The 18,892-nt window shown below is 40.5% G+C and overlaps 1 protein-coding gene across 1 annotated transcript in view; it reads right to left on the bottom strand.

The window, feature by feature from the left end:
• clstn2a (calsyntenin 2a) overlaps window positions 1-18,892 on the bottom strand; it is a 130,159-nt gene that overhangs the window by 29,447 nt on the left and 81,820 nt on the right. The window contains exons 3-7 of the mRNA XM_008333731.3: window positions 11,800-11,995; window positions 8,605-8,716; window positions 7,882-7,978; window positions 4,294-4,443; window positions 580-765 (exon numbers count right to left, since the gene is read on the bottom strand). Of these exons, the coding sequence (XP_008331953.1) occupies window positions 580-765; window positions 4,294-4,443; window positions 7,882-7,978; window positions 8,605-8,716; window positions 11,800-11,995 (741 nt within the window). The remainder of the gene's footprint in view (window positions 1-579; window positions 766-4,293; window positions 4,444-7,881; window positions 7,979-8,604; window positions 8,717-11,799; window positions 11,996-18,892) is intronic.

Below are 18,892 nucleotides of genomic sequence, written 5' to 3' on the forward strand. Positions count from 1 at the left end.
TGAAAAAACTCTGATGCCAAATGGCAAAAAAAGGCGTAAATATACTTCAAGTGAAGTAAGGCTTTTCTGGCAGACGTGCTGTGCTCTTGGCAATCCGTTTACTGAATGCTACCCAGAATTACCCACGTTGGAGTACTGCTGTTCTTTTAGATAATATTTGGCTGACATGTGGCCACGCTGTGGCCAGTTTGTTGTCCAGATCTGGCATAAACGTAGACCACCCAGGAGCCCTTCTACGTGGTGCAAATGGCGCTCAATAGTTTGTTTAAACAAACTTTTTAAAATAATTTACACTTGGTTCCTCGGTGGAACCAAACCAGGTTTAAAGTCAAAGTGACATTTGGACTTGAGTCACAGTCAGATATTATGACATAACACTGGATACTGACTCATTATTGTCATAGTCGGAGGTTGAGGTCAAGATGTAATTTCCCCCCTTTAAATGAAAAATCCTTCTCATTATTATTATCAATTTCCCTCTCCCTTTGCTCCCTCAGAGCTCTCCACTCACTTCGTGTCTCTAACAAGATTTTCCTTTTTAATTTTCACACCCCTAATCCGGCGTTCTTTTGTGCTTACCACAGAGTTTTTGCAGTGACTTCTCAGAGTATGTTTCACGGTCACATCCTTTCCCGATGTGATTGGTCTGCAGCTCCACCATGGCCTTCACGCCGGACAGTGGACCACCACAGGTTTCCAGGTGCATCTTGGGAAACAGCTGCTTGCTCCCAGTTCCTGGTTCATAGTCCACACGCTTGTTCCAGCCTGCCAGGATAAAAAAGCAACATTTTATCTTGGATATTTTATTTCTCAGGGAGGCCACTTTGGGTTGTTGTTGTTGTACGTGAGCAGCTCTTTTAAGAGTAGAAAGAAAATATGAAGAGGCAGAGAGAGGTGTGATGCAAAGACTGTCCTGACGTTAACTAACTGAGCAGACGATCCAAGATCAGCTGCAGGTTTATAGGTTTTTATTATATTTGTAAATTAAAGTGCATCAGACTCTAATTGTGCTCCCTCTAATATACTACTCAAGACAGTGGTTGCTAAAGTGGGGAGCGGGTCCCCCTTGGAGTGGACAGAGTTATATTAGGGGGCGCATATCAGGTCAAATGAATTTAATTTTGAATATTTTTTAAATTGTTCCACAGTGGAAATAAAAAATGGATTTGTTATTTTATTTCCCCATTTTGGTGAACATATACATTTTTAGGAATTAAGTTTTGTAGTGGAATTTTGAAGCAAAAAAAATATTGACATGTAGTTGTGGGCCGAATGTGGTGAGTTCACTGACCAGAAGTGGCCCCTACCTTTAATCCCCAGTTTGCATATTTTGGATGCATTGTAGTCTAACCTGTAACCACGGAGCAGTATTATCACGCTCTTCTACATGTTGACACACAGGTTTGGCAAACCTGGGAGTCTGTGTATTTGTCTGGTTGTAATCCTGCCCTGTGACAAGTGAAAAGCGGAGTGAAATGGCACGGTAACATGACAGGCCTGGTAGAATGGGGCGCTCCCTTTCCTTGTAGCTGTCACAGCCCAGGGGCTGGTGTTACATTTTCAGGTCTTATCTTCATCCTCGGTGTGTGTGTGCGAGACGCTGATTCTGGAGGTGAAGGGGATTCATGAGCGTGATTGTGTCAGAGGAAGTGTGCCAGTGCATACGCTTCCACTCCTCTTTCATGTATGGATGTGTATGTTGGTGTGCAGTTGGAACAACACACATTCTCTTCCCTCTGTTTAGGCTGCACCCCCCGACCTCCTGCGGGGGTCTCACAGCCAATCATCTGCCTCCATCTTTCTGAGAGAACTTCCCTTTCAGTGTTGTGATTATTCATGTATCCCACATCATCCCTGACACCCGTCTCCATCCGTTCCACCCTCTATTTCACCTCCTTTTTGTGCTGTCTGTCACTGTGAATGGTTGACCTCGGGTACGGAAACTTCCTTCCACAATCATTACTTTGACTGCTCGCTGCCTCACTGCTCCGCCTCTGACACACTTATTCCCACATGGATTCTGTCTAACTTCCACATCAACGTCACTCCTTTTCTCCGCATCAGTGACCTACATTTTTCCCAGTTATTTTGCACTTACCCCCCACTCGCACCGCTGATTGTAATATCGTCCTCAAACACTGTTTTCTACAGACGCTGCTGCCTGAACTTGTCTGTTAACCTCTGTGTCACTGCTGCAAACCAGAGAGGGCTCAGAGCTGGTCCCTGGTGTATGTGGCTCCAACCGTCTCCTGAACCTATCTGGCACTCTGACTGCACATTTCACCATTGCCTTGTTGTCTTTCAGGTTCGATAGAAACTCAGACCAATTGGTAGTAATCACACTAGAAACAGTAGACCCACACTACTCACTCACAAACATTAAATATTAAATCTAAGTTTCTCAAAATCAACAAACACAGGGCACAGCTCCTTTAAACCGTCTCTGATCTTCTCCACCAACATTCAGAAGAGAGAATCGCACTAGTGGAATATTTTAAGACGCACTAAAAGGGAAAATAAATTGTGATTATAAAGGGGGAGAAATCAGGTGGGGTGAGACATAATAGCCTCCATTGATGCTCAGAAACCTTTAAAAAAAGTGTCAGCCAATGGAGTCACAGCTGACCTTTACACACAGATGATAAATAAGCTAATGTGTGGACTTGATATTTCTGTGCGTCAGTGCATCATGTTTTATTCATGGCTCTGAGCTACCGCGGGTTAATGGTTTTACAAGTGGATTATGCAGCTTGGCCTTCTTTTATGAGTCAAACTGCAAACTATCATGCAACATTAATGAAGATCTTACCGGGGTTTGATAGTACGCACGTTTTTGTTTTTTTTTTGTTGTTGTTGCTGAGCTGGAATTGATTATGAAACTGCCCGACACATAGTAGTATTTGTTTCCCTAAAAGTAGAATTTAAACTTTGTTGTTTTTTTACCATTTATAAACCCATTTTTAAAATTCTCATTTTGTATGTTGTGCTCATTCAACTGTATCTCTTAATGACGTTGACATTTATATAAAGTACGAGGTCATTTCAGACCAATTTTCTCAACGCCACTTTACTATTTCTGTCTGTTTCTGCGTCCCACCGCTGTGTGTACTGACATTTCCCTTTAAATGAGTGTCCTCCCCAAAGCTGCTTGTATTCATGACATTTCCAATACACGGTCTCAGTGGGATCTGGACCTTGTCTATCATCACGGTGTAGGTTTGAACATGTGAGGACTTTCTTTCGACCAGAATATCTTTTTTTTTTTAAAGCACATTTGTTTGATTTCATCATCAAACAGGAAGGATGTCTGACTGTTACATCAGGATATCATATGCCTTATACCATGGCCCTGAATACATGCACACAGGACTGAAACGGTGTTTAGATTTTCTGTCAAAAGAAGGAGCCAACACTGTTTCAGAGGATAAACCGTGAAAGTCGTCGTCACTTGTCATGAATACGTATTTGCTTAAAGATGTTGCGGAGTGGAACTGTGGTCATTGTTTTGCTTAAATTTGGCAGTAAAACATTAGAGTTAGGGTTAGGGCTGCATTTCAACCAGTAGTCTCAAACACACTGTCAACCCTGTAAATATTTGAAATGTTCATGTGTTCATCAACGCCATATACTGTATCGATTGTGTTACTTTGAAGTTCCTACTCTCATCTGACCAATCAGCATTCAACTGTAATTGGACGAGTCCATTTATATCCGTTCACATCCCTGGTTGATGTCAAGATGAACATCACCTCTATTCTTCAGTGTAACTTTGTTTTCTCTCTTCCTTCCACTGAGATGTCTGTTCATTTGGCCTCTTTCTTTATCTGCTCTCCCTCACCCGTTTCTCCACTCTCCCGTCTCCTCTCCTGCACTCCTCTTATCTTTCGCTGTCTCCCACTTTCATTCTTGACTCCTGAGATGCTGTCAGTGCTGACAGGTGAAGCGGCAGGGGAGACGGACCGGCTTGAATGCCAAGCTGCTGGCATGTTATGAGTGGAAGAGGGGGAAAAAAAATTATATATACATATACACATTCGCTTTTTCCCTCTGGAGATTTTTGTCAGGTCTTCTGATTTCCTCCAGGGACATTCACTCAAAAATGAAAGTGTTTCCTTCAGGGAAAGGATCTGCTCCAAACTCCACCCGCATGCCTGCTTCCATTTTAGTGGTAATATTTAACGTTTAAGCACTTTTAAACGACCTGCCACTGCATGTTACACTAACATAGAAATAAATGTATTTCAATCAGGTACGTCAAGGTAAATTGGCGACACCTATTCCATTATCTCTGACCTTGCCATCCAGGTTTGCAGACGGGCTTGACGACGATATGCACGGCCACATCCTCTTTGGCTCTCTTCTGACCACAGTCGAAGGCTGTCACCATAATCTTGTAGCTCTGCTGCTTGTCGAAGCTCAGCCGCTCCGTGTTCCTAATGTTACCTAAAAGTAAAAAAAAAAAAAAAAAAAAATGACAGATGTGAGACTAACATTAGAAAAACATGTGCTGTGGCGTTATAACTGGCTGAATTCACCAGAAGAAAAGCTGCTCTTTTAGAAAAACTGAAGTATACTGTGACATTTTCCACTAATCTTGGAGAATAATAGGGCAAGTATAAAGAAATGTTTTCTGAATTTGGGTCAAAATCATCAGCATTCATCGTCTGTTGCTGAGTAACCGACAGGAGTTATCTGGTTCCACATTTGATGGTTTTCCAGCATGCACCCCAGTTTTTAGATCCTTCTGGTTTTTCTCTGGGGTTGACGTCAGCAGGTAACAGTCAGTGGCCTTCTGGAGAGTCTCTGCGGCTAACCAGTCAGTGTTCTGCTGGAAAAGAGAAGGACCATCCAGGCCCAGTTCTGCTGCCGGCTGCCTGAGGTTTTCTATTAAAAAATTTCACACACGCTGCTTTTTTTTTTCTTTTTCTAAGGTTCTTCTACTCTCACAAGATTCACAGATACAGATGCACTGAAGCATCCACACAGGATTCTACTCCCACCTCAGACACATCATTTCCATACTGAGCTCAGCCAGTCATTAGAGTCTGAGTAGTTATTTAAGGGTCCCCTGACTCCTCTCTGACTTTTTTCCCTCCTGTTCTATGTAGTTTTCAATGAACATCTTTAACAGACATCTTTACCCAGCTTTGCTTGCATTAAAAATGAAATACTAATACTTCATCTGGAGTTTCCTAACCTCATTTGAGCCACAACACATTATACATAGTCACAAAGTTAGTTAGTTCACTTGGGCTTGTTTAGTTGAACACAACACTGATACACTTGCAGGAATTAAATAAAGACAAACACAAAGATTTTTTCTCTTTTTTTTAATTGCAATCTGCTGCCACCTTGTGGAAAAGTATTTAGGGATAATTTCCAGGATGCTTCAATTGAATTCGTTTTACTTTTCCTTTAAAGCTTCTTTGCAAAAGTGTGTTTGATGAGAGTGAGTGTGAGAAAAACAACAGCTGAATGATTTCTAAAAAGATATTATTTACTGTGCGGAAGTGAAAGGCGGTTGCCATGTTTGAAGGTTTCTCTGAGGTTTTATTCTCAAGGTTCTGAGATAAATATTTATTCATCCAATGTGTTTTTGTTTTTGTTTTTTTACAGTAAATGTCAAAAACTCAATGTACACAGTACTTTTCTCAGGGATGAATACTACGTTGTCTCAAGGACAAAGATTTCTCAAAGTTTGAGTTCCCTCCAGGGCACAACAGTGATAACTGTCAGGTACTGATTAACACTTATTGTCCGCAGTACCGTTAAATTCATCTGGTAGTACTCAAAGTACTCAAAAGAAAGTTTGCAAAGAACACCAGAACTTGGCCTTACTACCAAGTACTACATTGCTGTACTCTAAGGGGGAATTCTAGTCAACCTTAAATTTAGTCTGGATAAAAATACTTCATAAATATATAAATGTGGAACCTTGGAAGTTAAAAGCCTTTTGATGCTTGGACACAGATGACATCAGACTAAGAGCTGAGACGGGGACAGATTCACTACGTAATATGAATTCTTCCAGAACTACTAACTATTAGTTTCCCCTCGTCCTGTATTACAATGAGACTTGGACTTTTTTTCACTTGGGTCAAATTTAATAAAGTTGATAACATAACAATTTGGCTTTTTAACTTTAAAACTTTGGAATAAATCTGAACCACAGTTCACTTATTACTACCATTATGATCTGCAGGAAAATAAGTCAAATGACTACTCACTGAAGGTGGTAATATTACACTTTAAAATAACAAGGTTCCCCATTACTGCCCTGCACTAAATCTCGCAGCCGGTCACTGATCATGACAAAGGACTTTGATGTAACGTTTTTATTTTTTACTACCACAAATTCGAAAACTGTTATTCATCACGATCTTTAAAAATCTGGTAATAAATATTAGCATCTAGTTTATATTAACAATTTAACTTTTCCTTTTGAATGAATGTCTTAAAGGAAAAGAACTGCAGTGTGTAATATATGAAACTTGTTATGTTAGTACAGTGGCTGTTCATTCCCTAGAACATCCCTTTAGAAATTTGATTTTTTTAGTAGCAAAGTCAGATGGGAAAAAATAAAACCCAGGGCTAGTTAAGTCAAATGTCTTCACTGAATAAATGTCATTCATCAGCGTTGATAGAGAAAAGTGCTGAGTGCATCCAATTTTGAATGTGTCTGTTATTTACACTCTACCATCACAATCTGTCTTTGGACCTCCACAAGGACAAGTGCATCTATTTCTGTTGTTTGTGTCTGAGGCCTTGGCTGACAGAAAGGTTGTCACTCTAATTGCTGTCAGAGAGCATAGAAGAAGAGGAGAAAAGAGAGTCAGGAGAGAGGAGGCAAAACAATGAGGAAGCCGGCTTCACCACAGTGAGTGAAGAAAGAAAATAAAAGAGGCCAGCTTGAAAATGTCAGAGAAATCCGTACAGTAGCCATTTGATCTGTCGCTGATGAGAAACACGGCTGCTGTAATGGCGAGGAGAGGCGGCGGGTATCAAACAGAGGATCAGTCTAGAGAAAACCTCTGCTAGTGTCTTTACTGAAGAAAAGAAAAAAGAATAAATTAAACACCTCGGTAAAATTGTTTAGGCTCCGAATGGATCTGAGCAGCTGTTTGAAAATAAAATGTACTCAGCTAATCAGCGGCCAAGGTTGTATGAGCGCAGATAACAGGAGAAAACTAGTGCTTGGCAAAGATGATAATGTTTTATCAATATTGATGGCATGGTTTTCTGTGATTAATAACATTATACGGAATAGGTGATGTGTTGAATTCTGCATTAACACTTTTAAAAGCTGGATGGATGGATGGATGGATGGATGGATGGATGGAACACTTAAACACATATTCAGGTGTGTCCATTACCAACATATACTTTTCTGTCTACGCTGCAAATGCATTCCTTTTTTTTTTTTTAATATAACTCCGCATAACATGATTCATACTTGAAGCGAGTCATCTGAGAGCCATCTCCCACACGTCTATCCCTTTATGTTTATACTAAGTTCAGCCACATTCATCCAGGGAACGGCTTTGTCCTTTCATCGTGACATTATGCATGCTGTTTGTTATTGAATGAGAAATACCAGCGGTTCCAGCAGAGCACATTTATCCAGGAAAGTTTAAGCAAAGAGCTTTAATCATAATTTTATTAGCTTGACCTTTTACGTTCGATCGCTACAATTCCGGGTCCGCAAAGTAACAGTTGTTTGTGTGTGGCCTATGTGTAGTAAAATATATTATTAATTCATATATTAATTAATTAAAAAAATAGATAATGTTAGATGAAAACTCCCAAAACACAGGTTGACATTTACATAGACTAGTTATTCTGCAGAGCCAGCCAATCAGAGTTGAAGAGCAACACACTCACCATTGCGGTCGATGGCAAACGGTGTCCCAGGAGTGACAATTTCATAGTTGCAGATTTGGCTGTACTGTGGTGAACAGTCCTGGTCCCAGGCCTCCACCTGCAACACCAAAAAAAAAAAACCACCTGTAAAACCTTGTTGTTTGCCATAAAAGTTAATTTTTAGAAAATCTAGTATAAATTAAAGAAATGTAAAGGACATATTTACTTAAAGTTTGTAATATTTGCCCCGCTGTAATATTATGCTCTCTGCTCTTCATAAACATCAGTAACAGCCCCGCTGTAATAGTATGCTCTCTGCTCTTCATAAACATCAGAGCTGACATTTCTGAACCGTCCATCCATTATCTACCACTTACTCTTTTGCAGGAATACATGTTGCATGTAGGTGGGTGTTTGGGGTGGTCCACTGCAGGGCAACACATACAGACAGAAACCATTCATGCTCGTGCTTCAAACCTATGTTCATTCTGAACCAGTGTAATGAAGGACAGCTATTAAACTGCTGTTTAAATGACCAGGCTAAATTGATCTCTCTACGATTCAAGTCTAACAGCATGTGATATATGATCCACCAGCACTCCCTTTACGATCGACTGTTGGCTCCTGATCTACTTATAGAGCTGGTTAACAGGATAGTCGCCGTCCTTAATTTATGACATGCCCAAATATATTATATTCTTCAATTCCTGAATACAGTATATATGTGTGCGAACTGTAGAGTACCTGCAAAATGCTGTCGTAGATTTTCCCCTCCGTTACCGATGCCTTGTACTGTGGTTCCCTGAACACAGGGGCGAACTCGTTGACGTCATCCACCTGGATGTGGACCACGGCCCTGGGCGGAGGAAGAAGAAGGAGCAGAGACAGTATGAGAAAGTGAGGAGGCGGAACAGAGAAGGACGTCAGGATAAAAGTGTAGTTAATAAAGCGGAGTGAGGGAGAGGGCAGACATTTGATTAGAGATGACTGACCATAATGAAGAATGACAGGATTTCTTTAACCAGCTGCGGTTTTACTTGGAAAGAAAATAAACAACACTTCATCGCCCTCCAAAAGGAAAATATAATTTATTCTGACACCAGTGGAGTCATTATTCATCAAATAAATCATATTTATTTACCAGATATCCAGACCAGATACAAGTATGGTTTAAAATGAATAAATAATCTAGAACACACAGGTTCCTCAGATGGCTCTTATGATTAGTTTGGAAACCAGAAAGACTGTAGATCTCACTTTGAAAGGTTTATTTTGGATCCATTTACAGGGTGTTATTTTCACTTGGAACCAGGTGTGAATCAGGGGACGGAGAGGGTTGTTGTTTGAACTACCTGAGGTGGTCAGGGAGTAGATGGGGGGTATTGGTACCACCTCAGAGTACGGGACTCCTTGGAGTCTGTGTGTGTGTTTTTATTTTGCATGAGAGTTTGAGGTTCTCTGGGAGGAGAACTCCAAATCAAACTGTTGTTGACATAGATGGTTCCTTTCTCTCTTCTCTAAACCAGCCGTCTTCTCGGGCATGAACGTGGACACTGTCATCCTTAAAGGGGTGACCTCTGACCTCTGGCCACATGGTGCTGTATAACTTGCTCAAGCTGCTTTGTAGTTTACAGTGTTTATTCTATGATTTAACTGTAATTTCATTTCAGACAAGTGTATTTTTGTGAATGGATGGAGCTCTAGATTTATCGTAGATTCGTCGTTTTTAGAACCTATCTGACCCTCTTTGGTTATTTGAATGAAGGTTGGGATGTTTTTCTGCATATCGTTGTCTTACTTAAGAGTCAAACTGCAGTTATGAACACGGGCTATATAAAAAAAAATGTAGCTAGAGACGACAACAGATCTTTCAAGGACCGACCTTTTGCGTAGTTTTCTGCTGTTCTGCCATGACAACTCACTGACCTCCAAGTCAGAGACTGAGACATTCTGCTCTAAGTGACGCAAAGGAAACAATCATTTGGACGTGTCATGAAGTTTTCTTCATTTGCGACCTTGTCTGCTATCAACCCACAAAGTGACTGAAGAAGCACATCTGGTTAATTAATGGCATTAACCTAATGAGGCCTGCTTTGAATGTCATGCCGGGATAATGATACACACACACACACACACACATATACACAGTTGAGCTGAGCATTTCTATTTTGCAGAATCACAGTTTCAGAAATGTCAATGATAAAAATGTATTGAATTGAAATGTTCAATGTGTCATATAAACACACACACTCATATATGCTCTTGATGGGTGAGTGGCAGTGAAACAGCCTCGAGAAAAGAACTGCACATCCCAGCTGCCACTGCTGTGTATTTATTTATTTTTATAAAATGGAATAAAACCCTAACCTGCAAACACAGGTCCAACTATTTTTTATTTTTATCATCAAGCTACACTTGGTGTGCCATAGCACTTTGAAAGAATAGAAGTACATACAGAATCTTCAAGGCCACAGATCAATGTGTTTTCCTTTCTTTTTCCCATTCTCTTCTCGTGTTTGTATCACTGTCCATCGTGTTGAGTCAACAGAAAAGGAGAGTCTCTCTTCACTCCTCAATCAGTCAGAGACTCTGACTCACTCAAGTTACAATAATCTACATTTTCATTCAATTTGTACATAATTGTTTATAATGTGAATTGGATTTAAAATTACACTCAATGATAAGGAGGCGCCGTCATAAACAGCGTGGGAAGAGAGTGATAATTCCTGAGTGACAGGACAGGGATTAATGAGCGGAAGCGTCTTTGTCACTTGTTTTATTTACCTCAATGCTCCTAATGAGCTCTGAATATCTCCCCTGCACTGAATGTGCGCCGTGGTGGACTTATGAGAAGTGACACTGATTGACTAATTGCTGCGCTTAATTGCAAGCAGCTCCTGAATGCAGGGAAGGAAGAGTCTCTCCCCTCATTCAACATCGCAAAAAATGACATTTATCTCAACATAACAGGACAGACGGAGGGTATCCACGGCGCCACACATTTTTCCGTGGCTGTAGACAAAAACAAACAAACGGGCGTCCAATTATACCTTTAATTAGTTGGTGTTACACATGCATAGATAAAGACAGGACATCGTTTTTGTCGTTGATGAGTTGGAGGAGCGCTTGTTTTATCCTCCTCCAGCCAGTCGTTGGTAATATATGTGGTAATATAATTATAATATTGGTAATATAATACTTGGCTACTTTTCTGAGGGTTTTTTTCTCACATTGGAAGAACATTAGTTTGTTGCAGTGGCAGATAGATAGTTGAATGTAAAGGTTTTAGACAGAGGATCCAGCAACCACTGTTTATAAAAGAGCTGTTTTTAGTAAAGGAAATGAATAATACATGTTGCATGTGGTTTATAATAATCTGCAAAAGTGTTCTTAAACTATGGTTTTAAAAACATGTTTATATACCGACATCTTAGAGTAGTAGTAGCAGTCGTAGTAGTAGTAGTAGTTCCGTCTTACCATCAAAATAATGTGTAAATAATTTCAATTTTTAGTTTGCTTTTTTCTTATTTATTCATTTTTAAAACTTTATTTTCTTTTTGGTATTATTCTGAATAAAACACAAGAAAAAATATTCAGAACCCTTTTCCAGTCGCAAACTCCATCTAGAATATTATAAAGCTACAACCGTAGAGTGACACTTTATATCACCAGTCATGGACTACAAATATGTAAAGACAAATAATGCATAGTTTGGTTTGCAGGAGCCACTTACTGACAAACAGTGACATAGAGAATAAAAATAAAACGACGCCACGCTCTGCTCAAGTGCCATCCCGTTTACTTTTGATTACATGCTCTTATAGAGAGGTCATTGTGACAAAGAAAATAACCTGCAATTTTGTTTGTCAGTAGAAATGAAAAATATAAAAAATAAAATCATTGTCGGCTCTAAGACAATAAGACAAACACGTTTCTTACTTGTGGGATTTCTTCCAGTCTGCACCGTTGGGTCCAGACCCGCAGTCGTAGGCCTGAATAATGAAGGTGTATTCTTTCTGGCTCTCACAGTCTACAGGACTGCTGGCCTTCAGGACGCCTTCTCCTGATGTTCGATTTAACACCACCGCCTTAAACGGAGCATCCTGACCGTAGATCTTGAAATCGCAGATCTCTCCTGTAACGCAAACACACAACAAAAACGAAATATTAGCAAAAGTACACATGTATTAGGTTGAAAAAGAATGATCTGAATAACAGAAAAATCCACCAAAAAACATCAAGGATAATAGTCTTTAATGCATCTGTTTTCTTGCAGAGAGTGAAAATGCCTCCCAGCATGTTCCACATCAACTGACAGACAAAACGGCCTCCGCAAAATCTCAAAGCGCAGCTTCTCTCCTTTTGTTACGTAAAAAGAAAAAAAAAAGAAAAACCATAATTTTTGATATGTGTCAAACTGAGCCAGCTCAACAAAAGACAAAACTTGTTTTGTCCAGCGAGGTGTTCCACCACACAGACATTCTGTTTGTTATGTCAGCATGTGGGTGTGTGCTCTGTATATAAATCCAGTGAGTGAGTATTGAATCATCTGCAGAGTTCATTCTCCGCACAAGTGTTCATTTCAGGGATTTGGGAAATCTCATTGCAGAGGGGAACGAAAAGCTGCAGAGCTCTGACCTGGTGCTGGCAGATAACTCCGAGAACAAAGTGGGACACAGAGGAAACAAAGCCCTACCTTTCTGGGAGAACTCTGATTACATGCTCAGACCTCACTGACAAGTATTAAGACAAAGTTGTGCTTTCACCACACCGTTGGCTCTGATCTCAGTGTCCCACTCTGCTGTGCAGGTCTCTGCACCTTTTCCGACTTTCCTTTAACCTTTTATAACTTTGTAATCCCTTCCTTGTTTGACAAAAATGACGCTAGCAAATACATCGAGTCTCGGTTTGATCCCAAAGCAATTTCAAAGATACATCTGCTTTGTGTTCGTTTCCTTTTGAGGAATATACAGAAATCAAAAGTTCTGATTACGACATGGTTGGATGGAGGCATAGTTTTAATCCCAATCTGCCGCTGCTTATAGTTCAGTAAATTAGTTTCAGGCTGTTTGAATGAACAATAAAATAGATTATATATGCTGCTGTAGCCAGTTAGCCTAGCCTTGAGATGTGCAGTAGGAATGACAGATGGGTTCAGTGGAGTGGACTTCCATTAGTGATCCAGACCAGGCAGGAACACAGGACACAAAAAACCACAGGACTGACATTGAGGACAAGATATTGAGGAAAACTAAATGTGTTGTTGTCTTTTGTGTCACTTTAAAGGCTAGAGCAAGATGTATTTCAAACGGATACCTATTGCGTCACAAAGATTTTCTTTCTTTTTTAAAAACCTTTATTGTCCTATGGATAAAATGGTGCGTTTTTATCCTATATGGGATGTGAGAAAGGGGGTTGCATTTCAAAGTAAATATCAAAACCCATAGATTTCTGCTGTGGGGAGCTGGCCTGTAGCCGAGCAGATTTAGAGTAAAGTGGAACCGTCAGCAAAGTGGATCAATAATAACAATCATCGAAAATAAATGGTATGACGCAGAAATCTTTAGCAGCCTAAAGTGCATTGGCAGAAAATGTCAAACTGTCAGGAAATATGTATTTCACTGGTATTTAATTGCCAATATCAAGCAAACAGAAAGACAGGTACAATTACTGAGGAAATGATGTGATGATTAGCATGCTGTCATCACAAGCAGCAAAAGAATTTCATGGGGTTTTTTTGTTGTTGTGGTTGTTTTCACCAACAGTAACCTTTTCCCCGTGTACTTATTGTTTCCAACAATGTTTTCTCAGATTGTCGGTTTTGACTCAAGAGTGAGTGGATCTGGCTGTTCTAACAGCAACAATGTGAGACCGTGATGTTCGACTTTTTACTCCCAGGTTCTTTACAGAAAAAAAAAAGATACATTTTTCAGTAAAGCAAGGGTTAAAGCAGTGTCCAAACGGTTCACAGTTAAGTCAATTTCACTTTGATCGACTAAATTCACAAAACCAACTTAGCCTCGCGACCATAATAGAAAAGATAGAGAAAAAATGTATCGTTGTTAAACCATTTCTATTACTGAAAAAAGAAAATAAAAGAACATGAGAAAAATTTCAATATGCAGCCAATGATCCTTTTTAACACAACAATACAGTTTTATATGGAGCGTTGAAATAGAGAGCGTGCTTTTCCACACTAGAAGAAAGACATCGTGGGACACCCAGTCCCTCATTGGACAGCCTGCTACACTTCCTGTCCAAAATCTGCTGCTCATATTCTATTCCTGTCCTGCGTTGCTCTCATGCTGTGTTGTATCTTTTGGATATTTAAACAGTACAGGGTGTTTCAACACTGTGTTACTGTAAAAATTTCAAATGATATTTTCTATTAATGGACACATTTTTGCTGATTTTTCAAATGAATCCAAACAAGGGAAGAAAAAAAAGCCTAACCTTATGAGCTTAATTTGTGTCAGTACAGTGTGTCTGTGCAGCTGTAAATCAGAGACGAGCCTCAGTAAAACTTTACGGCTTTTCATCACTTTGAGTAATGACATAGTAAAACAAAATGGGAGAGATTCTTTTAAATAATTGCAAATTAACTCATGGATAATTTCATTTTGAGTGCCGGTCAGGTCTCCGCGGCTGGCTCATTGTTTCAACACCCACTCTTTTGGTTGAATTCTTCTGTGCTTGTTTCTTTGCACTCATATATTTAGGATCTGTTGAATCAGAAGTCATTGGAAGTATTTTTTTAATCTAAGCTTCTACGAATTCTTCATGAATGTGTATGTGAAGCTGGTTTTTCTAGGTGAGCTTGAAGGCACCGTCAGATCAGCTCAGGACATATTTGAACAAACAGGTCACCAGGGGACGCAAGCTGTCGAACCAGACTGTGTCCACAATAGCTCAGGACTGGAGAGTGTGTGCCTGCAGTCTGCTGAGGAGAACCAGAGATGACTGAAAATGTAAAATCTCACAGTCAACCCACAACATTCTTCAAGGCTTCAACTGCTTTTTAAATTAACCGCAAACATAAAAATCTGTGTCTTTAAATATAATATTTTGAGAACTTGACGACCGTTTCAAAGTTATTAATTTTATGATGATCGTTTAGGGATCTTTAAAAAAAAATGCTTTATGGAACTTTATGGTAATATTTTCAAGCCCAAACAGGAGATGAACTACTTTTGGCTCCGGTTCAAACATTGATTCTGTTTTGATGTGCAAATGGGTCATGACTCATTTGCCATCAAAATGAGATTTTTAGGCGATTTGCCCTCATATCTAAGAGACAGTAATGTGAAATAGTCAGGCTGCATAAGTGCTGCAGGCCAAACAGAGGCAACACTTTCCAAAATGAAATAATATAAAATTCAGGCATAGGTTCAGTCAGGAAAATCACTCTGCCTTAGCTTTGATCTTGGGTTTTTTAAACTCTCTGTTATCGTTTTCTTTCATGTGTGCACACTCCCAGTTCCTTTCTGTCATTTCCTGGGGTATCAGTGGTGCAACTCAGTGTTCATCAGCTCCTCTTATCTGTCCCAACAGTACTGCAGTGTGCTTGCTCCGTTAGCCAAACATCTTGTTACCACCATTTTTTAAAAATATGTTGTCTATTTCTGACTTCACACTTATCCGACACACTTCTCGCTTTCACGCCGGCGCCGAGACTCTGCGGATTTATTCTCTCCAGTTCATCAAACACACTATGACTCTGAGTGTCTGGACTGAAGGGAAATTGCCTAATTGGTGATCAGAGGCAGAAACCCCGAGCTTTGATTTTGGCCCCATCAAGTCCAAGTGCCAAAGCCTGTGTGAAGATCATCAGATCATTCTATTCAATTTATAAATAATTAGCATTTCATTACTTGTCCCTACTGACAGGAAGACTATTCAGCTGTGCAGTGGTGTCAGAGGCCGGTAATGGGAGTGACCTGACTGGGGAATACCACAGTTTTCACCACGTAGTAGTAGTACTGTAGTAATAATGGATACTTCAGGTCAGGGGTCTCCTCTGGGAGCTAATTTTACAAAATAAAAATGGCTGATCTCTATACTCATGTTGTGTAACATTTATTATTTATTTTTCGTAGCTCAGTTGGATCAAACAAACCCAGTCAGCTTTCTTTGCCTGAACATTTACAATATTGTGCGTGTTAGACGTAGCGTGACAGTCCACAAAGAACATCCATGTGATCAAGGCCCTGTTGGTCCTCCATTTTGACCATTTTTTTCTGCAGAATGCTGCCGTCTACTGGCCAAAGAAACACCCGACTGCATTCTATTTAAGGTTATTTATAAAGGTTAGGAAAGGTTTTGTTTTTTTCCTATCCCTTTGGCAAGCTCCTTGGCACGGAGTGCCGAGCTCCTCGCAGTCGATGTTTTGGAGACCCCTGCTTTAGCTTGAAAATAGATTGAGTTTGTGCCACACGGTAGAACAGTGGGTAGCACTGACACTACATGTCACTACAGACACCACACCACCAGACGTGTGTTAGGGGAGGGAGCGAGAAACGTGAGGAAAATTTACAATGTTCAAGTGAGGATGACACCTTTATTTTCTCTATTTGAACCTTGTGTTATACACTGTGTCATCTCACCCTCCTGCTTTATTCTTCTTCATAGGTGTCACCACAGCTACTATATGATTTGGATAGTTAGTATAGTAGAGACTCACCAATAACAGCTGAAGGTACACAGAGATATTTGTGTACTTCTCTGTGCAACTTCTTGCTGGGTCCTGGTTGATGTTGCACAGCTCTTGTAATTTTGACATTTTGAGCAAATTAGCTCATTTTAAAATCTTTGTCCGTTCCTGGGGCAAATCATTAGGAAAACCACCAAACATTAGTCACATGATGTCTGTCAACCAGTACTAGCTGCTCATAACAACAGTATTTCTCCTTTAATCTCAGACGCTGTAAATCCCAAACCCTTTGTAAAGCACGCACCACGTGGATTAAAGTCTCAGATGCTACCAATGTGGAAATCTCCGTGCATCGCGAAGCAAAAGCAAAAGTGACTAAACACTATGAAAACCTTATGGAAACCAGTAGTAGTTTATTTCCGTTTCCTTAATCAAAACACTGCTGAGACGCCATCTGCTGTCTCCGTGCCTCTATGTCTGCCTCGGTGTAGAGCATTAAAGCATTAGATCCACAAGACTGAGAAGCAACATTTGTGTGTGTGTTTTGATGTGTGCATGTGTGTGTGTGTGTGCGTGTTAGACCTTTGTTAAAGTGAGTCCGGACCGTTTTAAGTCTTCTGCTCCTCTCTCTTATTTAATTAATGACTGGATTACACTTCAACTCATCACTGACCCACAGACTCCAAGCTCACTCAAACCAACAACACACACTGAGGAGTAAACAATGTGTGATCACGACCCAACATCCAAACATGGCACGAATTCACAACAAATTGAACATTTTTTTTCAGAGATAAACATCTTAATTACCCAAGTTTCACATTTTAACACCTAATTAACTCAGCGTTTGCTTGTCGGCGTGTCTGCGCTCGGAGTCTTACCGAAAATAAAATGACTGCTATCTTAGAATGTCAATATATCCTTGTTTGTTTGGGGGGGGGGGGGGGGGCGGGGGGTTCAAAGCTTTAGTGCATTTAGTTTTTTGTGATACGCACTTTGCTTCAGATCACCTCCGTGCATTAGGAACACAGGGATGTATGTGGTGGAGCAGCAAGGCCATCGTGTGTGATTAGACGTCTGATGTCACAGGGGGTGAATGGCTGCAGCCGTCTCCACTAACCTCTTACCTGAGTGTGTGTGTGTGTGTGTGTGTGTGTGTGTTGACTGCTGTGACGGCTTCAAACTGAGCTTTAAACACCGTTATGTTCAGGTTCCTGCTGTTTTAGCTCCACACTTTATTATGGTTCCCTCTGTACTCAGATGTAAACATCACTGAACACCAAACTGACCCATGGTTACGCTGTTAGTGTTTGGAGTATGATAGGGAGTGCATTTCAGATGTCTCTATAAGACCCCAGAACTCCTGTCTTAATATATATATAACTGTAAAAAGAGGAGGACAGAAACACGGAGGGTTCACAGCGGTTCAAAGCCTCCTCCTCCTCCTCCTCCTCCTCTCTGATTTAATGGGATTTTCTCTGTACTGTCAAGGTTTTTATTGAGAACTTGATGAGGCCAATTAGTAACAGAGCTTTGAACTGGATCAAATGTTGTAAAATGTCAGTGGTGACTTTTGAGATTTGTCACCAACTCACCCACTCTGGCTCTGACTGAAAGCCGTTCAGTTGTCCTCTGATCAGAGTGATTGTACCAACAGTATTAACACCAAGAAAAGGTGTTAATATTTTGAAGGCCATCTCAATCTGCAGCGAGCACATTAACCCACCCTGACGAGGCGAGGCAGTGAGTGGGTCTCATTATAACGATCAGTCAGCCCTGCTGTGAAAGAAAGTACGCAAGAGAATGCACACAAAATAAAACCCCAGTTTTTTTATGCATTTTGTGTTTAATACTCACACTCTCTGGAGCGACTACAGTACCTCATGTCACAAATACTCTCTTGGATCCTGAGAACAGTTCAGTTTACCAATTAAATATTTACAAGTTACTGCTGAAACCAGTGGAGATTTTTTGGACTTCCTCTACAGTTTCCCCGTTGGCTGATGATGGCTGTTCTTATACAGTGTCTCGGGTGGAATTAACAACAGATAGTGTGTGTGTGTGTGTGTGTGTGTGTGTAAGAGAGAGAGAGGAAGACATGGAGACAGAGGGCAGGACATGAGACCAGTGCAGCCACAGTGGACTTCAGGGGCCTCTGAGCTAGTCTTCCTGGACTCTTCAGAGAAGCTGGTGACTCCTTAATTGTATCTGGGAGATTGTCTCTCCGTACACCTCACCCCAGGGTGACAAATCAACAGATCTCGCACACAAACACACAGGTTCGCAGGAGCACAGATACCATTTAAGGGTGTTTCTCCCCTCAGGAGTCCATATGGTGATAACAGCTACTATAGAAACTATAGGGAGGTGGGGAGTTCTATT

This window comes from Cynoglossus semilaevis, chromosome 20, assembly GCF_000523025.1.
Source record: "Cynoglossus semilaevis isolate Cse_v1.0 chromosome 20, Cse_v1.0, whole genome shotgun sequence".
Lineage (NCBI taxonomy): Eukaryota > Metazoa > Chordata > Actinopteri > Pleuronectiformes > Cynoglossidae > Cynoglossus > Cynoglossus semilaevis.